Genomic DNA, 22,004 nt, shown 5'->3' on the forward strand with positions numbered 1-22,004 from the left:
GTTGGAAGGGAAGATCTTGTGAGAGGATGTTAGTAGATGTTAGAAACTTGAGGAAAAAAGCTTGTGTAGAAATGTGGTAGAAGCTTGAGCAGGCAATCTGGCTATTGTGAGAAGATAGGGACACAGGGGGACACTCCAAGATGTCATACATGAGTTGTTGAATGGGCAACCTGCTGCTAGCTCCTTGGTGCCAAGAGTTGGCACGGGGAGGCCCTGCTAACTTGCTCCTAGGTCCCTAGTGTGCCAAGGGTAGCATCGGGAAGCCCTCTAAAGTCAAAACTTGAGACCTGAAGAACCAAAGCCTTGCCTTGCTGGATTATGCCTCAGTCCAGAATCACCAGGTTGCACTAGGGTTAACATGGCCAAGGTGGTGGACTACCAAGCGCGGTGGTTGACATGGTCCACCAAGAAATCCTGGGGCGACGTTGTAGAAGAGAGACAATGCCATCTTCTCATTCTCGTAGGAATCGATGATTCCTTGTGATTCATATAGCTGAATTGAGAATGCCGTGTGATTCTTGACATGTGGAAGATTCCTTATGATTGAGGCGCAGAATCGATGATGTTGATTCTTGATTCTTGGTGGCATGTTGCAGATTCCTTATGATTCGTGAGCGGAATCAATAATGTTTGATTCTTGCTTCTTGAGAATGGAAGGAAATCTTGACTCCTGCGCTTAATCTTTTTCAAAACGGAGATGATCTATCATCTGCCATGCATAAACACTGACGATCAGTGATGATTCGAGCGATTGTAGCAACGAGATATCGATCGTTGATAACACGCACGATCACTGATGATTCGATGATTACAGCAAACAGAGATTGATCGTTTATCATGTCGATATATATCGTTACCTGCACGTCCTGCATTTGTGTTTTCCTTGCTTCGGGGAAGTTGGAACGTACATGACGATTCCTGCGGTGCTCTTCTTGGCAGCTCAATGACAATTTGAGCTCACAATTTGAAACTCCAAATCGATTCTCTCTGCCATATGCACAATGGGCTCGATACGGGATTCGAGGATGGAAGGTCTTGGCTTCGTTTCAGGGCGCACAAACACAGACAGAAATAAGCTCGGTTTGCGATGTCGAGAAGGCATGGTAGCTGCTCAAAGGCGACGATCAGAGCGACGAAGGTTGTTTGGGGTCTTTAAATCTGCAAAGCAACGCGGTCCAGGAGCTCAGAGGAGGCACTATTGTAAGGAGAATAAGAAATGCGGCCGGCCGACGAGTGCACGGGGAGAGCATAAGCAATGTTGTCGCCAGGCGTGGCGACGAGTTCGGGCAGCAGGCATCAACACTCGTCAGCAGGAGCGAAGAAGCACGAAGCAGGAGCTGGAAGAGGAATATGGTCAATGCCCAATATTGTATCAGCATCCGCGGGCCTTTGCCGGCCGGCCCCGTATGGATTCGTCCTTGCTTGCCTTCTTGCCGGCCTGCAAACACAAATCTTTTGCATCAATTCGTGTGAATGTGAATTGGATCTTGTCGCCGGTTACTGGTTTGGTGCCCACTTTCTCAGCTCGCGATTGCATCGGTCTTATCCTTCCACCACCTCCACCGCACTTACGTCTGAATCATCGACTCTTCGAGACGTTTCCTGAAGGAAGTGATGCGGCACAGCTGATAGCTCGAGACCGTTGAGCTTTGGTGAAACAGTGACTTTGGCAGAATATGCTAAGATGTAAGAATTCGACGCGAATCAATGTATTCTGTATGCTCTCTTCATGTTCTTCCAATCGGTAATTCGATCGAGTCAATGGAGGCAGGCTTCGGCTCCAAATTCTACTCTTTACGCTTTGTTGGACAAAGAAAGCACGAAGGAAGTTCGGTATCTTGTGAGTAGTCGAACGCTAAACTAAGAAAATGGCAACTTCATGAAAACTTTACTATGCAATGGTCATCGAATTTATTGCAGATTTAAAATCTTCTAAATTTCTGGATACATTAGCGGTATTGACCATGCACGCTATGCCCAAATTTCTTGAAACACCGCCTTGCCTGAAGCAGAGAATGACTACACATTTCTTATTTGACAGAAGAAATGGTCGGAGGCTATTTAGCAGCAGCTAGTTTTTTAACTTTTATGGTACTACTTGGAGGCGGGCAAAGTGCTTCAGAAGGTGAGGATGTCCGAAGGAAGTAATATTTAAGTCACTGCATTGGGAGTCAGTCCAGATAGCTGAAACATTTTTGACAAATTTAAGGACTTCAATGCAACAGAGCTTCCAAAAACAGGCCAATCCAGGATTTTCGCTTATTCATGAAGAGGATCGGTTGAAACAACTTGACGTCCCTTCGAATTTCATAAGCCGAAGCTTCTCCCTCACTTGAAACTTCATAACTTTCTCGTTCCTTATTTCGCTTTTTCACTGGGAAACTTACTGTTGCAGAGTCCAGCCTGTTGAAATTCAAAGGAAACATCCTTGTTGACCCCTTACAAGCACTAGTGGATTGGACGTTGGCGAATCCTCTGGGCAATTGGACTGGCATCATATGTGATAAAAAGAATCACGTGATTCATTTGTGAGTCTCAAATCAGGCCCCTATAATCATTTTGCCCATTCAGGCACCAAGTGACTTGGGGTCATCGTTCTATTTACAGGCACCCGCTTACTGTCTTCGTGGTTCTAATGCTCAGCTTATGCCTCCTACCCTGCTTCAGGAACCTGCAGGATAAACTCCTAAGAGGCTCTATTGCCCCTGACATCGCAAACTTGAAACATCTACAATACCTGTGAGTCTATTAACTGAATAGCACTCCTTGAAATCTCTTGATAAGATATAGACACTTTCTATGAAGCTTTACGTACTCTTTTTTGTGTCTATATGACGACAACCGAAAACTCCTACTTTTGGGCGATAACTGTTGAAAGAACTACTTTCATGGCGAGGCATTCTAAATCTGATTAGAGATGTTTTATTGTAGAAATTTGCAGAATAACTCGTTCACTGGACAGATTCCTAGTGGAATTGGCAATTTAAGCAGTCTGTTGGAGTTGTAAGGCTACAATTTTGTACTTTTGATTCCTGCATTTAGCTGTGTTCAACACGGAAGTCTAAAAGAATAAATTGCTACTCAGTCATGCCATGCGGACTTTGTTTTGAACAGGAGGCTTGGATTAAATCCACTCTCTGGGTCCATTCCAGATGACATTTGGTCCATGCAAGCAGTCTCACATATGTAAGATTGGAAAATGTAAGAGAGTTCATCTTAAGTGATACCTCTTTGATCAGCTTATATTGATCATTGGACGTTATGGGGCATGTTTATTTTGCAGCGATATATCTGGCACCAACATTTCAGGAATTCTATCTCCAGCTGTCCAGAGTTTAAGAAATATATCATACCTGTATGTGCCTGGAACTTTCCCGACATGGACTTTCAGCACTGAAATTTTCCAAGTCCGAGTTTGCAACACGTTGATTTTTCTTGCTGCTTCACACACTTTTCAGGTATCTGAATGACAACACGCTGGCAGGACCCATACCTTCTGAGGTTGGAACCCTTAAAAGCTTGCAGATATTGTAAGTCACATTTAACAATACTTTCGGTTCTCAGTCCCTCTCAGGGATGAACCCTTCAGAGCATGCAGATATTGAAGGTCACATGTAAAAATGCTCTCAGTTCTCAGTCTCTCTTTTCAATAACAGTGTTTATGAGTCGTTGTGTAACTCCAGGGATATCAATGGGAATAGTTTCAGCGGCAAATTTCCTGAAGAAATTGTTGGCCTTCCCCTGATTTCTATGCTGTAAGAGAGTTCCCCTAACGCTTTTGTTTGTTGTCAGGATTACTAAGTGAATAATTCTAAACATAAAAGCTGCATTTCGATTTCTTGGACTGCAGAATCGCTAAAACGATCTGTAGACATGCAGTAGCCTAAGTTTGGCCAGAGATGGTTGAAGATTTGAATGAACCATTCTAAATCAAGAACGTATTTCACATGGCTGAAAGTGATCCGTAGACATGCAGTATGCCTAAGTTTGACCAGAGATGGTTGAAGAGTTGAATGAACTTATGAATTCTAAATTGAGAATGTGCTTTACATGGCTTGGTTCCCAGGTTAATATAATAACACAGAATATCCTCAAGCACAACTTAGCATATGACTTTGCTTGACGTTTCCAATTCTAGTTCCAATATCTCTGTATTGACCATGTGCGATATTCATCCTCTGCGTTCTCACACGTAGCAGTGTCTTTCTTGATGAAATAACTATTCACACTCAGCAATTTTAGTGATGGAGAAAAGGATGTACAGATTTTATATCTTGCCTTACCAACCGTAAAAGTAGCAGCTTATAGCTGTGTGCAAAAAGGCAATTTTTTATATCGCTCTAATGCTTGCAAAGCATCCTGTGTTAAATAAATTGTGTTGTTAGTCTCAAGATTTCAGACATGATATGAGGAGAAGCAATACAATTAGCTCGAGGATATAATTCTGAATGTATATAGAGCCAGTGTATTCTATATTTCAATCTAGATATTATACTGCAATCATGTTGACTTGGGAACTTTGGAAATGGTGATCTAATTAAACTGTTGAGCAACATGGAGAGAAATCTGTATGGTCATACTAGGTCTCTTAATGCTAGCTTAGGGAAAGTTCGACTTAAAATTCCACAGCAGTGTTAGTTTACAAGTACTTTTCTTTGTGCACATTATTGGCAGTGACATCAGCAACAATAATTTCAGTGGTGTTGTCCCAGCAGGAAGGCCAGGTCTTAATTTCAGGTATTCCACTCTGCAATTTCATTAATTGGCATTAACTTTCATTCACTAGGTAGAAACACTAATGATATAGCAATCATTGGAGATGATGCCACATATATTAGAAATGGTCACGCCATGAAAAACCCAGGATTTGGTTCACATTCTTGCGTTGAACTCTGTGATACAGATATTCAAACAATGTACATCTATCAACATGTACAAATTGCAGTAGACGACGACTTTTTGGCATGCCTACTCCTGCACCACTGGCAAGTTCAAAGAGAGAAACACGTTCTCTGCACACTTTAGCTGCACTTATTGGGGTTCTAGTTGCAATAGCACTCCTACTTTTACTAGGTGGGGTGTTTTATTGCTGCCTGACTGAACGAAGGAAACAAGTTCTGAACAGTGCAAAACTGCTAGGTACTGTTTTTTTAAATTACAATAAGCTTAGCAACAAAGGTCATTGAAAGAAGCATCATTGAAGAGAAGGCTTGTGCCTTGCAGAGAAGGAGCATCATCAAATGCATCCGTGGAATATTTACACTCGAAGATTTAGGTTGGAGCAGCTAAGGAAGGCAACAAAGAATTTTAGCCCTGAATATGTTATTGGATCAGGAGGGTTTGGAACTGTGTACAAAGCAGAAATTGATACTTGTGAAGTAGTTGCCATTAAGCGTTCAAAACGAGAATCATATCAACAAGGATCTGATGAGTTTCACAATGGTGAATGATGGTGTCTTTGCAGCCTCTGATAATGATTGAGTAGAGAACAAACTTGAGTTCAAAGATAAAACAGAAATCTAGCCTCCTATCGTTGTAGGAATGTATGGAGATATGCTTTTAATCAAAATGCATTACACTACTGGCTTTTTTTGTTGTCCTCCAGAGGTCGAGTTATTGTCTAAAATTCATCACAAGCATCTTGTGAATCTTGTTGGATTTTGTGAGCAGGATGGTGAGTTAACGATTGCCTTACCTTGCATTGAAACACTATCTCGTGCTGTTCTTTATTCTTTGGCTTTTGTGATAGCCCGCCTGGTCATGAGTTAGTGTTATGGTTGTGTAGGGGAGCAAATGCTGGTATATGAGTATGTGCCTAACGGTTCGCTTTTGGAGCATATTGTTGGTGAGCCTCCTCCTTAACTGTAGTGATTAGAAGTACTTTTAGCTTTTGTTTGATTGCTGGAACATTTGATTAGAATATAGAATCTTTTGAAACAAACGTGCAGGGGAAATCGGCATGTGTCTAACATGGAGACAAAGGGTGCAGATTGCCATAGACAGTGCTAAAGGTACATAGAATAACCTGTTCCTCTTGCATGCAATGAAAATAACTAAGCACGAACGAGAGGATGTGAATACCTATACGAGAGGACTCATGGTTATGAAAAAGCTGTTGCCAAGAGCATGGGCCATGGCATATTCCTAGGCGGGCCTTGGCCTGCTGTCTAAAATGTATGTGACATGGTGATAGAAGTGTATACAACATTATTGATTATAAAAGCCCAATAATTTAGTGAACGATGTCATCAAGTGAAGAGATAAATTTGCTATGATATTCACGGTCATCATCATCAACCTTTTTAAAGATTTCTGCCAGGGTAATTTAGACGGAAGACTTTGTTTTCTTGCAAACACTCTGGAAATTTAGCCACCACATTGTTATTGCCAATCGGAGAAATATACATGGTAAGAACATGTGGCATCTAAGGAGACTGGGAATTCATTGAAATATGGTTAACGTTCCATATGCTGATAGGCATACAAGTTCTTGAGTTTTCGTTTTGCAGAGTTTTTTCTAAGACTATTTCTCAAGGGGTCATGTTGATGACATAAAACCAGTCCTCATTTCAGGTTTGCAAACAATGTTCTTCTTCATAGAGGTAGCAGGCTCTACTTGCTGACAGTAGTATATCATGTCAAGTGCAGATTGGCCGTTGCTTCAGCAATTGGTCTTTGTGTTTGTACAGTTCGCTTTCTCTTGTTGCAGCCCACCATTTCTGCCTCAGTCGTCACTTTAAGCTCTACACACAGCAAACTGTCATTTCTCTCTTGCTGGGCCCTCTCTACACACATACACAGCCCGTCATTTCTATGATACATAGCCCATTTTGCCCTTTGGGACCCCCTTTCACGAGCGCAACAAACTTCTTAGTTAACATTTTGCTTACAAATCTTGCCCTGGAAATGGGGGATTCAAAAGTGTGATGGTTGCTGCTTGTGACCTCATCGTTATAACTTATTGGAGCTGGTGAAGTGATTCCATCAACTTCAGTGTGCTGAGACCCTACTATAATGTCATGGTCGAGCTCTCTTGTGAATATTTGATCGAAAAAGTGGTTCTTTTATTGGCTGTTTTGCTATAGATTTGAGCGCTCCAGTGCTATCTTGGAAACAAATGTTAAACAACAAATGACTGACACAGCCAGCCAAGAAAGGACCAATGTGAGACAAGAGCAAGCAAATACAAAAGCAACAACACTAAGCTCAGACAACACAGTCAAGAAAGAAAGAAACAATGCAGAGACGATGGCCAGCACAAGCAGCTATGACACCTACAAACAAGCAGTGACATAGAGCAATCTTTGGCATACAAACGCGAGCGAAAAAAGGTCATAACTTGGAGAGAGAGGCGAGGAGAAAGGGGATTGGGATGAAAGAGGGTGAGGGGGAGGTCCTTTGACAGAGAGGAGGGGTTGGAGAGGAAGGAAGAAAGAAAAAGTTTATTAATGTCTACAAAAGACCAAAGGGTCTATGAGACTTTTAAAAACTAGATACGATGAAAGCTAAGGGTAGGGCCACTAAAGGGCACCATACTTGATGTCTATGACGAGAAAAATGTAATACATCGCGCTGTCGGTGTGAGAGGAACCCAAAAGGGGAGCTACCATGGAGTCTACCAATTGATCAACTGTTTATTTGAGTGGCTGGACCTTTGTATGCTGTCTGTGGGACCAACTCCACCGAACGACTAAGAGGAGTTCGCCTTACATAGGCTAGGGATCTGGTGAGGGTTGGCATCAAGGAAGAAATTCAGTGACAGATCGCTGCTGGCGCTTGGCCTGTACAAGTCCATCTCTCCTCCTCTATAGTCTCCATGATGTAGCCCACTACCTGACAAGTGCTATCGTCACTCCAGCGGTCTGTCTCCCCGTTGAATAGAGAGGATATGTTTGGGGTCCTCATGTGAGTGTCCACCTTGGGGTTGGGTTTGTTGAGTCGCTCACTCTGGCTTTCTGCTATGTCTGGTCCCTTGTTGTCCCTAGCTCAGGTCACAAAAAACAACATCCGTATTCATGCTCTAGCTGGGCTCAGCCGGTCCTCGTGTGCTCTCCTCTGTGCTCGTATAAGCTGTCTCTATGTCTCTGGGCCTCAAGAAGGAAAGTGGCAACATGTCGCTGATCAGGATGTGCCATGAAGTCTCTGAGTGGGATGGGGGTGTTGTGCATGCGCGTAAAGGGGCAGAGCTCGTCCCTGGTCCTTCTTCCTCCAAACTTTGCTTGGTTCGTGGCTGCCTTGGCTACAGTGGAGCCTTCGATGACGAGGAAGTAGCAGTATTGTTAGGCTACTGAAAAGACAATGATGCCACCCATGGATCTCACCGTATATAGGACATCTGAATGCAAAGTTATCCTCTGTCTCGGTCTCCTTCATATCACATAAAGTGCAGATCTGTCTCTCATGTGGGATGCCCTCTGCCCACCATGTCTCAACCCATAGCCGGTGTGAAGACACCAGGAATTGACCAATCGAGATCCTCAGCGCATGTGGGAGATGAATCTGGATATAGCCGGGTGGTATGGCAAACCCCTCCTCTGAGATCCATAAGCATTGGTCTCCATAAAAACTACCAAAAGCTCGATACGTCCTAACCACGTCCTGAATGTGTAGAGATGTAAGAGATCCTCTCTCATGACCTAGTTCACCTCTTGACAGGCAAGCCAAATGGAGCCTCAAGGATATATTGAAATGGCGCAACCTGTCCATCTATAGCCCCAAGTCTGCAAACCATTTGTGTGTCCGAGCATACTAGCTCCTCTGATCCCCCTATGCCTCCAATGCCATAGATGAAGTTAGGGCTAGCCATGGCTATCAGCATCGTCCAGATGTCGTGGTACCAAAGCCCCCGATTCTATGGAGATAGGTGACCACCTGGAGGAGTGCATCAAGCATTAGAGGGATAGTCCCAAACTCTACTAGTATGGTGTGATGTGGAACTGATGGCTTGCTTTGAGGATCATCCGGCAAGAAGCAGAACCTAAAGTCTCTCTATGTGGACCATATGTCTCCCATAAATCTGTACCCTAGAAGGGACTACCATACATCCCTGCCAGGCAGACCGATGAGTCAAAGAGGAGAGACTTGGTTCTGGGATCCTGAAAATGTGAGTGCAAGCACTGACGGTGGAGTCTGGCTAATGTGGCATATCCCTTGCTGAAACAAGCCTACATAGTTGGTCGATCGGTCCTTAAAAGAGAACCCACAGGCATGTATAGGATGCATAATATTTGCTAGAGGCCCATCAAAGGTAAGCTGCTCTCAATGTACAGTTGCTTGAGATATGTTGAATATCATGACCTTGGTTTTACCCGAGTTGACTTTCAAATCATGTGTATCACAAAAAGACTAAGAGTGCATCCAAATGCTGCTAGAGACCCTCAGCTAAGGAGGAGAGTAGCACCACGTCCTCTGTATTGGGATCAAGGAGCTAGCTAAAGGAGAATCTGCACCACCTAGAGTTGTGATGGACTTGAGCTCATCGATGTAGAGGCCAAAGAATGTCAGTGATAACAAACAACCTGACCCCATCCGTGCTCATGATCTCCTCCTTCCACCCCTTGAAGTCCTGACTCTGCCTGGTATCCACTCATATAATGTACGAACCGTGCAAATGATGTCCTGACTGTACCCTAGATCAAGTAGTCGCTTGAATAGTTGGCTCATGGTACAGTGTCAAAGGCTTTGCAAAAATCCACAATAAAGAGGAGCACGTGAGGTGAGGGAGGCCATAAGAGGTGAGAAGGGAGCATGGGCAAGGGAGGTTCCAAAGGAAGGAGGAGGTTTCTCCATCATTTGGGTGGGCGAGTGGCTGAGAAGATCAAGCCGAGAGAGGTGTAGGGGATGATAGAGGAAAAGTAGAGCTTGTGATTGAGGGGAGACACTCCATAGCAGGTTTGTTGACACCCTCACCTAAAAGTCACGGTCTCGCTCCTAATGTCTCCCAACTCTCCAGTGAAGAGGTCTATGATCTTTGCTGTTTGAGTCCATGAACTGTGGTAAGTCTCATGAGTATAGACTTGAGTTATGTGGGTGACCTCGTGTACAAAAAGGGCAGCAAATCTCCGATTTGGGTAGTCAATTCCTTTGCTCTTGTTAGAGTATCCATGAGTGAAAAGGTGTGTATCCAGGATTGAAAAGGTAGAGAGAGAGAGAGAGAGAGAGAGAGGATATGATATGGTTGTATTAAAGTCCACGAAAGAGCTACGATGAGGGAGAAGTTCAAACAAAGAGACTATGAAGTCGGGCTGAAGGGATGTGTTGGGAGGGTTGAGGGTAAGAGTTCAAAGGTTGTGAGGGCGGAGGAACAGCCAGCCATCACCATTAGATGAGCAATGGGATTGTGTGGTGATTGGCGAGTGAGGTGGGAGGTTGCCAGCCAAAGAGCAGAGTCGCCAGCCCAAGAAGGAGAGAGAGGGATGGAAGAGAATGCCATAGAGCGGTGAGACTGAATTGAGCAAGATGAGAGGAAGATTAGTAGAGGGGAGGGAATGTGTGCGCGCGTGTGTGTGTGTGGCATCATGGTGGAAGTGGATGATATTTTTGATCCAGTCAAAGAATATGCCAAGCATGCAATCATTATCTTTTTTCCAGGACGTATGCCTGCTACTGCAGATGTTGGTAACTGGTTGACTAGAACCCCCGGGGGTTGCTATGTCAAAAAAGTTCACTATGCAGCAAGGGGCTTTTTTGAAGTAATCATGGCAGATTAAGAGCACAGGCAGATTTTATTGGAGCAATCTTCTCTTTTCTATGGGTTGCAGATGGTTCATGTGTTGCCCTGGTCTCCCCCTAGAGACTATCAGGCGTTGATTCGGCACAGATGTCCTGTCTGGGTGGAAGTTGTGGACTTTCCTCAATGTTTGGCTTCTCTTTTGCCAAAAATTGCAGCATCTCTTGGCAAAGTGGTTTGATGGCAATTCAAACAGATTTTGTATTTTGTGGGACACAGATAATCCAACCCCAGACTCTTATTCGGTTACAGTGAATAATGTTTCGATGGGCAGTGCCTTCTATAAACTGAAATGGGGTCTCTTTGCAGGTGCTTGCTTTGAATGCAAGAAGTTTGGGCATATGGCTTCGCAATGCCCTTTACATACTCCAAAAATGCCAGTGCAGGCTGATTTTGTCTCCACCCCCGAGCAAGACTTCTACTGTCCCCTCTTTGATGAAGACTAAAGGGACACAGTTTTTTGCTGTCCAGGACAAAGGGAAAGCACCGGTTGCTTCAAATGGTGATGTTTCTCCTTCTGTGCCTTCGGCCTCTCATCCTTAGGCAAAGGAAAAAACTTTGAATGATGCTTGGCAAACCCCAAGAAAAGTCTTTTCACCTAGGAGACCTTTGCCCTCTTGGACTTGGAATGGTGCTTCATCTCAGGGCAAAACACCAGCTGAGAATTCTGGTATTGGTTTGACTTGGGCTGAGGTGACAGCCAATCGTACCCTCTTTCCAGAAGAGAAAGTTGCTGCATTATTGTCTTCTTTTCAGAGCCGAGGCTCGGATACTGAGGTGGAAATGCAGACATAGAAGGCATTTTTGCTGTTGTACATACCTGTCCTATATCTGTAAATATGCTTGATCATCTCAAATGTGTCACTTTGAATGTATAGGGTTTGTGTGATGCTCGAAAATGGAAACTGGTCTGGCTGTATATACACCAATTGCAGCCTGATATAGTGGCTTTGCAAGAGCATAATCAGCATATGTATGCTGGAAAATCTGGACATTTTGCTGGTTATGACATTTTTTATGCTGGAGAGCACTCTTTCTCTGGGGTAGCTTTTTTGGGATAGAGGGGTAAATATCTAAAGGCTGCATTGTAAGTCTTGTACAAAGCCCCACTCGAATTGGAAGTCTGCCAGTTCTTTTGAGGCTTTAGTTTCCATAGCTCTGAATTCTATTTAGTGCTTTCTGCTAATTATCTGCCTGTTCTAAGATTTGTACGATGTTTTTCTTCTTATAATCAGGCATAGCATACCTGCATGATGGATGTACTCCAGCTATCATTCACAGAGACATCAAGCCTAGCAATATTCTTCTGGATTATGATTTGCGAGCCAAAGTATCAGACTTTGGCCTATCAAAAACTGGACCTGTCGGAAATGCCTCCCATGTAAGCACCCAAGTCAAGGGCACTCCTGGATATCTGGACCCTCATTATTACTTGAGCTTTCATCTGAGCACATCAAGTGATGTGTATAGCTTCGGAGTAATACTGCTGCAACTAGTGACTGCCAAACCTGCAGTCGATCATTCAAGGAAACGCTCCCAGTATAATATCATCAATTGGGTAATTCTTAAAAACTTTTATGCCTTTCTATGTTATTTTCTATCTATGGATTTTACATCAGCTACATAAAATTTTGCATTATTATTTTTTTGCTGTTTGAACAGGCATAAAGCCTGTGTTTCCGAATTCTTCTCTTCACCACTGAAAAGTGTTAAGCATTTCAGCCTCTCTCAGCAGGTTAGGGACAGTGTTGATCAAGGACGCTTGGAGGATATTCTTGATACCCGACTTTTGGCTCAGCCTTATAATAGAGAAGTACTGTTAGAAATGAGCAGGCTTGGGCTACGTTGTGTTAACAAAGACATCAAAGAAAGGCCTGCAATGAGCATGGTCGGGCAAGAGCTGGAGACCGCCCTCCGAAAGACTGAGATGCCAATGTTCCACCAGTTGTCAATGGCTCCTCGACTTCAAGCCAGGTCTGGTGGGTTGTTGAGCCAAAAGGTCCTTGGCGATGTAAGAAACATCAATAAGCAGGATTCAAATTCAGCACATGGGAACAATGCAGTACCATGGACAAGTAATTTCAAACAACAGGGTTTAGTGGGTAAATCTATGGGGCACAAGTCAATTGAGCAAAGGATAACCAATCACAAGGGGGATCAGGAGATGGAGAAGTCCTTTGACTGCAGCATAGAGACTTTCCACATGGAGATGGAAAGCTTCTCAAAGGTTAATGTGAGGTGCTTCGACAGTATTGAATGGGAAGACTACCATAGTGATAATTATCGTAAGGTCTAGTGCTTTCTTCGACCACCTCATTCTTCTGGCTTATGTACATCACTCATTTTTCCACAACATCCTTCTTCAGGAATGAAGTACTGTATCAAGGGCATACCCCACAACCAGCATATGTTACACTCTATTATCGAGCGATTCTGATGTTTGCAAGTTTTGTAGTATTTTTCATCTTGAGGTGCCTTTGCCATCACCGACTTGGGAAAAAATATGAAAGCCTTTTAAGCACGATAAATAGCAACATTGAAAATCGTAGTACTCTTCAAAAGACAGGCGAGCAAAATACCCTTTAAATTGTTCAATGGACAAAGTGCATTGTGCTTTGCAATGCGGGCACTATCTTGTGAAGGGCGTTCAACATTTCTATGAGATATGGTAATGAGATTCATCTTTTCGGCTCGGTTGGGGTCCAAGAGTAGGAAGACCCATCGCAATTATTATCTCAGCTTACACGAACTCACCGAGCCTTTCATGATTTCAATGCATCTATAATTTCCCTTAGGCTTGTAAATATTGATGTGTTCACCTATGGTGTCTATTGGTTTCTGCGCTGGGCTTGGGAATCTACAAAAAAATTGCACTTTTACTACAAAGATGAGGAATTTATTACAAATGGCTTAAAGTTGAGGAATTTGTTACAATGTATTGCTCATGAGTACATGCATCTTGTATTGAAACCATGTGAAAGATCAATGAATCGATCAATGCAACCTCCATCTTGGAATCTACACCAAGGTGTCACTATTGAGCCCCTCCATTTCGATAATGTCTATTTCCTTCCATTTCTCCATGCAACAATGATTGAGAATGAAAACAATTCATCCATGTTATGCAAATTTATAGATTATTTTTTATTCCATGCTTGTGAAATTGGTTATTTGTTAACCCTTGTAAATTCCTACAAGGAGAGAAAGTGTTGTTGATGTCTATGAACAGGACTCTGCAGACTTTTGAGATATTTTAACGATTCGGTTAAAACAGTAAGTATGCATTGCATTTATTTTGGTAAGCTTCAATTTTGGGAAGTGATAAATGATATTTTGAGTAATCTCAATATTTGTCCAAGCACAAGTGCTTAAAGTAAAACTTGAGAAGAGAATTATAATGCCGTTTTTTAGAAGCAAGATTTTATTACATAAGTGCTTGCACTACAAATTTGAAAGAGATATGTTGCGGCACTTTTTTCTTATAAAGAAAGTTTTAACTCTATCTTGAGTTAAGTGAAGCTTAGATACGACAACACTAAGAAAATAGTCATCTGGCTATTTTTTATAAGCCATTTTTAATTTGTCAATCTATTCCACAAGAATCTAGTATCTCTAGTTGATGTGAAACTACCAACCCAAGAGGTACAAATTATCTTTTCAAGAATCAATTGTTCAATTTATTTTCAACATTGCGAATTGTGGTTAGTCGAGCTGTGGGAGCAAAAGTATCCTGATAACCAAAACCATGTACTTGTGCGAATCCTTTTGCCACGAGTCGAGCCTTGTACTTATCCAACGTGCCGTCGGACTTGTACTTGGTCTTGTACACCCACTTGGTGCTGATGACCTTGCATTTTGGTGGTCGATCCACAAGGTCCCAAGTGTTGTTCTTTATTATGGAGCTATACTCTGACTGCATAGCCTCCATCCACCTATCATCACCCTGTGCCTCTTCAAGACACTTGGGTTCTTCACAGCACGGATCACCTCTGTCATCAAAGCGTACTTGACCAAGTGTTCCTGCGCCCTTCTTTGCTCCTCTAATCTCTTGGATTCCTCCTCAATGGCTGGAGGTTCTCTGCCATCCAAAAGCTGCTTTACCCACTTCGAGAATGGCCGTTGCTGTTGTGGTTTTACAGGCTCTTCTTCCTCTTCTTTATCTTAAATCCTCCCAAGCACCGTTGGGGGAGTTCGGTCTGCTGTTGGTGGTTGTACTGGATGGATATCCTGGTCCTGGTTGTCTGGAAAGGAAGCATCCTCCTCCAATTGATGCAGTTGTTTTGAGAAGACCACATCGCGACTTACTATTACCTTCTTGGTAATAGGATTATAGAGACGGTAACCCTTTGCCTCTTCACTGTAGCCTAAGAAAATACACTTCTGGCTCTTCAGTTCCCATTTGGTCCTGTTAGCATCAGGGACATGCACAAAATAGTCACATCCAAAAACTCTGAAATGTGCAGTTGTGTTACATGCTTCAGCCCAGAATCTTTCCCTTTCATCATACTCATGTCCATTTCACAGATGATGCGCATCTTGCGCTCTACTACTCCATTTTGCTGTGGTGTATGTGGCGGGGGTTTCTGCCTCTTGATCCTATGACTTTTGCAGTAACTTTCGAATTCACTTGATGTGAAGTCACCACCTCTGTATCATCTCAACTTCTTCACCTTCCTCCCCGTTTCTTTCTTGACCATTACATGCCATTCTTTGAACTTACTAAAAGCCTCATTTTTAGTCTTCAGGAAGTATATCCATATCCTTCTACTGTAGTTGTCGATCAGCATCATAAAGTGTGGCTCTCTGTTTCTCTCTCTCCCTCTTCGGTTTTGCTTCCGTTGAGAGCACTCTCATTTCCTTTATCACAATATTTGGCACCAAGTTTGGTGTTCCTATTGAAATAGTGTCAAACAGAGAAACCCATATCCTCAACAAAATAATTAGGAAGATGACAAAAATGCACATGATGTTGCATAAAAGTCACTGGGTGCATACAATTGAGACTTTGTCAAATGTATGCAAATTGACTCTTGATGCCTCTACAGGATGTGATATGAGGTGTTTAGTGTCCTATCTATGCCACGCCTCTACAAGAGCCTATCTGATACCTTGTGGTCATCACTTTTATCTTATTTGTTTTGGCACGAGCCTTTCAGTCAGCTGCTTTTGTCTCTTGTGCAACTTTGAGTTCTTAAAAGCCTTGTATATAACTACAATGTTGGGACATAAATACCTAATTGATGGATTCAAAAATTCAGACATTAGAGAGGTGAATGTACCTTTCGGTGTAAAGTTGATGATATTCTTGAATTGATAAGTGATACTGTAGGGGGGATTCTTTTATAGATAGTGATCCCCCTACTGGTCTAAGCCACCTAATCTTGTAAAATATGCTAATGTCTTTTCCAATTTGTATGTTTGGAGATGGTCACAACCAATATTGTAATGATATGTGGCTTTGAGTCATAAATTTACTTGTTGTACGAGCTTTTTTTATTCTTTTATTTTAGTATTTTGTATATGAATTTGTACATTAAAGTATCTTGTATGCCTTATTTGTTTAAAACTTACCTTTTATATCTATTAATGTATGTTTCATTTCCATTAATGTGAAATGGTGTTGATATACTTAAGGGGGATTTGGAAATCACCAAGCTAGGACATACATAAGAGGGATTAGTAAAAAGGTGTTGATAAACATAAGAGAGTTCCCGTTTAGGACATAAGTATGCTAATCTTGTTGAACATGCTAATATTAATTTCAAGTTGTTTGAAAGAAAAAATTCAACGCGATGCACAGTGTCGAGAGTGCGGAAGAGCGAATGGAACTGAGTGTCGTAGCAGAGCTCACAATGCGTCTCTGCTGCGAGTCGGAATCATCCCGCCCACTTACCGTCTTCTGGTGATGCATGAACATGGTACCGATCACGATTTCTCACAAACTCACCCTGTGAGTTTGTGAGTCGCCCTCCTCACCTTCGCCTTTGCCAAGGTACACGCTCCCTCGCCCCCGCTTTTGTTTTTGGGAATTAGCCAAGCTATACACATCCTTTTTTTGATCTACTTTCCATGAGAAAGGGCAGCGCGTTTCTCATGGAAAGTAGATGGAGCCAAACATACACACACACACACACACACACACACACACACATATACATACATAGAGCCCACTCATCCTACACAAGGCTTGCTGAGCTATCAACTTATTTGAGGCAATTGTAGAGAAATCAATAGCCAAACCTTCTCTCCTTTGGCTAATCTCTTCTTGCTTCTCAACTTTGACCTTAACACAAATGGCTATAATAAGTGCAAAACTACAATAAAGTACAATAGCAAAACATGACTAGTGAACAACTATGAGTAGCAATAAAAAGTGTCTCTAGTGCTATCAATGAAAATAGCAACAAAAGAAAACATCAAAATACAATGAATTGGCAAGAAACAAGCAATGCCTCACATCAAGCCAAAGCACCCGTGATGCAAACTAGACGTAGCAAACAACATGCACACTTAAGAATGGCGCAGTTCTTTCTTTATGTTGCTCCATTCTGCTATTGTGTCTTAGGCAAGAAAGGTTCTTCATGTATTCTCCATCGTATATACAAAACCCAATGAATGATTTGTGTATTCTCCATCATAGGAAGAAAGGCTCTCTGTATATTCTCCATCATATGCAAAACCCAATAAATGATTTGGAGATATATTCTCCCCTCATTATCAAATTAAGGTCGATTGGATTCGACAAGAAAATTGACTTTCTTCCATATTCTGGTAAATCCAATCAAAGGGATCCTTCGCCCGAAGGGCCCCTTGTGTCCATTGAATGCTTTGAATTTATTAAGAAGCTCAAAAATTTTCTTCATTGTATAATTAAATACATTTCTAGCAAATGTGGCAAAGTATTTGCTAAAGTGATGGCATATTGGTCATGTACCTAGCAATGTCATTGCTCACTAGTTTCTTAGCTCTAATGGCTTGACCATTGGGATAAGGCATGGATCTAAAGTAAGATGTCCATACCTTTGGTACCAAAATTGAGAGTCATTATGCGCAACCATGCATTCTCTTAGTCTAGGGGTGTGATTGAAAACTTGTAAACAATGCCATCTCTCAATCCATGTCCAATAGTCTCTTCCTGAGTGAGCAAGAGCACCTTCTTGTCACCAAAGAAAACTCCAATCTATTGATCAACACATTGTAGAATTAATATTAGTTTCATGGCACATACAGAACATCACAAATGAATTTGATCTACCATTTCACATAAAGAACATCACAAATGAAGTGGATGATTGTATTGAAGTTGAATATCTAGAGTTCTTGTAACTGGTTCAAGTTTTTCAACCAATCTCATTTACAACACATGTTGTGATGTACCTCTACTATCCACTATGTCTTCAATGGTTCACAAAGGTATCTTGGAAAAGTGGGAACATGGTAGACAAAGGTTTACCAATGTGGCAAAGTGGGGATATGGCAAACAATGGTTTACCAATGTAGCAACAAATGCAAAAAAAGAGCTACTAAGCAGTCATGACATGCAAGGCATAAGATAAAAAAGGCACTCCCATGCAAATCACAAAAACATCTTGGCAAACTGTTGTGATAACTAAATGAGCTCAAAAAGCTATGCAAGGGCTACATAGAGCAAAAAAACTAATAAAGTACACGCTAAACATGATGGGTATCTTAAGAATTGTTGTGGGAGCAAAAGGTAGTGGTTGACATAGGTATGCATGCACACATAATAGTGTAAGGAGTAGAGAGCAATCGTAGTTGGACACACAAGGAGGTAGACATGCGGACAACGGTAGACTTGTACATCATGTTATGCAAGGATGGGGATATGATATGTCAAGGTAGGAGGAGCCACAATATGACACATGGCATGCATTGCACCAAGGTTGATATCTCCCTCATTGACATCACTAAAGACACATATGGCTTGAGGAGGGGCATTGAAACTTATAGTGTGGTAGTGAAAATGCAGCACGTGATAGTCCACAGAGATATCCCACATACAAAAGTGGGTAATTGAGGAGGAAACCATATACTGGCTCAAGAGGAGAGAAGAAACATATCCCTAGATCCATTTTGGAGGTTTGGCCTCTCTTGTCCCATGCCATGGAAGTATATACAATGGGGTGGTAATAGAGTGTTAGGATATCCATGTCCTCTTCTAAAACTAGATCTTCATGGAAGTATGCCATAATTATAAGCGAATGTGCTTGTACTGTGGAGTGGTTGAAGGCCTCATTGAGGTCATGTAGTGTTAGAGTATTTTCAAACGGGATGTTGTGGGGAAGAAGTGTGGCGGCGAGTGTGTGCAAAAAATATGTGTAAGTGCCGTGGATCATAGTGCATGTTGTGAAGCAAAGTATGGAAGCACGTGACAATGATTCTTGCATCCTCTCATGGATAAGTCTTGTTCTTGTGCTAGAGGGGAATATATCCAGGCCACTTGTAGGTCCCTTTGGAGCGTCGGTATTTGCTACTCTCATTGATGAGCCATTGCATGTAATTGTTGAATCAATGTAGCATGTTGTTGGACTTGGAGCTCTAGTGTGTGTTTCTCCTTCGTGACTTGGGCATGCTGGTGTTGATCTATGGTAGCCTGTCGTTGCAATGCCTTGAAGTCCACCTAAAAGGTATCTATGTGAGATCATTTGGTGGCAAGGGCCTCTTGCATCTGTAGCAGCTCCTGTTCCAACTTTTTGTCACAATTGTGATGGCGGGTGATGGTTGCATGAATGCTACATATCAAGGACATGAGATTATGTATATATTTTATTGCATCAAAGATATTTGATCAAGATGACGTATAAATTGCACCATAGAGATAGGTCATAGGGGCAAACCCTAACCAAACCCTAACCATAAGGGGCAGAGTTGTATATATTCATCATCATGTTCAATAGAACATAGTATATAGCTAGGTATCTTATGCACTTCACTCTCCCTCAAATCCTCCAACATGGTATTAGAGACACTTGTGAGAGAGTGCTAGCCCTTGCTTTATTGAGGCACAACCCCTTGCTTCCATCAAGACATAAGCCCTCCTTCTTATGTGATCTTCATCTTTAAAGAGTTCACTTTTATAGCTCTTCTCCTCTTCAACTTGGTTCAAAAGCTGACCATTCTACTTTATGGAGCTCCTCCTTGAGTTCTCATATGTTTGTGAGGTTCCTTATTTGAGTTGATATATTGAGATTCCCTTGCGTGAGTGTTCATTTTGAGTAAGGTTCTTCATTTTTTATTTTCTAGGGTTTTGATCCTTCTGAAAGGTTTTGCAAGAGGTTCTTTATGAAAACTAGAGGGAGAGAGAGAAGTAGAAGTAGAAAGAGAGAGAGAGAGAGAGAGAGAGAGAGAGAGAGAGAGAGAGAGAGAGAGAGAGATCTATTAACGTCTAAGGAATACCTCACGGGTCTATGAGATAAAGTACAAACACCAAAAAGAAACTTATGCCATCTAGAGAACCAAAGAATCAAGGGACTGCACAAGGCAGCTCCTCCCAAGTTATTATAGAGAAAGATGGAAAAGAATAACAAAGAGCAGCATAGAGAAAGATATGTAGGGGAAACAGGATGGTAGAAGAGTGGTGGAGAGAGACAAATTTTAATGAGCAAGAGAAGAAAAGAGAGAAAGGGAGTTGGGAAAAAGAAGAACATGTGCCCATGTAGTGGGTGGGTCATGGAGAAACCAACATCTACCTATGTCATGAATGAAAGTATAATAGGGAGGAGAGATCTAGTAAAGAAAGGCAGAGAGTAGAATAGAGAAAGATTTGTGGGAAAAAAGGGATGATAGGAGAGTGATGGAGAGAGGGAAATTGTGTTGAGCAGGAGAAGGAGAGAAAGAAAGAGAGAATTCTTATGACTTTTGTCTAGTTATTGCGTATGTGAGAGTGATTTTGGAAAGTCGCTTTGTGATACCATCGAGTTGAGAACTTTGTGTTTATATTTTGACCGTTTAATCGTGATTCTTTCAAAGGTAGGTAGGATCTTTGCATGAATCTTTGTTATGTTGCTTGTTTTTTCAATATCTAGTGATGTGACTATCGCAATCACACCGTTTCTACTTCTAATATCTAGTTCAATGTTTTATTCTTGCTTTGACATCAATTTATTGTACTGTGTTATCAAGTCTTGCAATTCTGGTACACGTTCTACAATAGATCTTACAAGGTGGGTGCTGTTAAGGTGGACTACTTTTTTTACTAGTATAGTACTATAATAGCTCTTAAAAGATGGCCACTAGTATTGACCTTGAATTGTCAATTTGTAGAAAGAAAATATGCAATGGGTATGATATTCCTAAAAACCACAATCATTTGTGTGAACTTATGATGTACCTATCCTAAATCTCTATAATAGTAGTCAATGTTATGTTCGAGACACCACCATTTGGACAACTTGATCATGCACCCACCTTACAATTCCATTCACAATTGGTTGTGCATTGAAACATTTGTGCAGAATGAGCTCAATGAAGAGAGTTACTTTGCTCGTGATTCATGATTACCATGCCTAGGTAATAGTGGATCTCTTCTTTGGTGGCATGGCATGTCCTAATGATGTCCAAGAATTCAACATACGTTGGATTGTCCAAGTGACATATGGATGTGCGACATAATAAGGAGTTGATAGTTGACCAAAAACCTAAGTTGTTGATGTGGCATTATGGCATTTTTTACAATACTTATTTTCTAGTAATTTGCATTTGCCATTGAGGGCGATTGTGCCATACACCAAATAGAAGCATCTTCTTTTTTTCGATGGGTGTAAAATTGATAGAGCTTGTAATTCCAAATGCTCAAAACATGTCATGTTTCTTTGTTAAAGCGAGCTCATGATGAATAGTAATCGCTAAATGGCTCAAATGCTAAGCAACAGCTCCTATAAATGCACTTAGAACAATTGACTTTCCTTGCTTTGTGTAATTGTAAGTAATGTACTTGATCATGAATGTCTTTTTAATATCAATGTACCTTAAATAACATGAAGCCTTGTGGATGATGTGGTAATCTGCTCAAATAACATGTCAATTTTTAAGTCCTTAAACTTTTTCATCATTTGAAGAATTGAGATTTGGGACTTGTTGGGCGTGTTGGGATCCTCTTCAAGCTCAAATGTTGTTGGAGTGTGGTGAAGTACACACAAGAGACTCTTCTAGAGGATCATGTTCATTAATTGGTTTCAATTTTCATCATTATTTAGCATATGCACATTACAATATTGATCAATAAGCGATTCAATGTCGTCTTCGATTCTATCGG

General features: G+C 41.7%; 1 protein-coding gene across 4 annotated transcripts; it reads left to right on the forward strand.

Moving 5' to 3' along the window:
• The first annotated feature begins 1,411 nt into the window (after positions 1–1,411).
• LOC147906029 (putative LRR receptor-like serine/threonine-protein kinase At5g48740) lies at positions 1,412–13,479 on the forward strand. Of its 4 annotated transcripts, none has more exons than XM_087382784.1 (18): positions 1,412–1,686; positions 1,772–1,840; positions 2,042–2,125; positions 2,396–2,528; positions 2,668–2,739; positions 2,932–3,003; positions 3,115–3,186; positions 3,284–3,355; positions 3,459–3,530; positions 3,684–3,755; positions 4,675–4,737; positions 4,904–5,139; positions 5,224–5,442; positions 5,606–5,674; positions 5,786–5,845; positions 5,949–6,011; positions 11,965–12,287; positions 12,462–13,479. In XM_087382784.1, the coding sequence occupies exons 3-18, from the start codon at positions 2,047–2,049 to the stop codon at positions 13,023–13,025; spliced, it is 2,241 nt and encodes a 746-aa protein (XP_087238910.1). In that variant the 5' UTR covers positions 1,412–1,686; positions 1,772–1,840; positions 2,042–2,046; the 3' UTR covers positions 13,026–13,479. The 4 variants fall into 4 exon arrangements, with proteins under 4 accessions (XP_087238910.1, XP_087238926.1, XP_087238921.1 ...); XM_087382800.1 differs by having other exon boundaries at positions 1,412–1,840; positions 11,965–12,110; positions 12,200–12,287; positions 12,465–12,602; XM_087382795.1 differs by having other exon boundaries at positions 1,412–1,840; positions 12,465–13,479.
• Positions 13,480–22,004: the final 8,525 nt, after the last annotated feature.

This window comes from Dipteris shenzhenensis, chromosome 1 (genome assembly GCF_047967505.1).
Source record: "Dipteris shenzhenensis isolate YYH24624 ecotype China chromosome 1, Dip_SZ_1.0, whole genome shotgun sequence".
NCBI classification, from domain to species: domain Eukaryota; kingdom Viridiplantae; phylum Streptophyta; class Polypodiopsida; order Gleicheniales; family Dipteridaceae; genus Dipteris; species Dipteris shenzhenensis.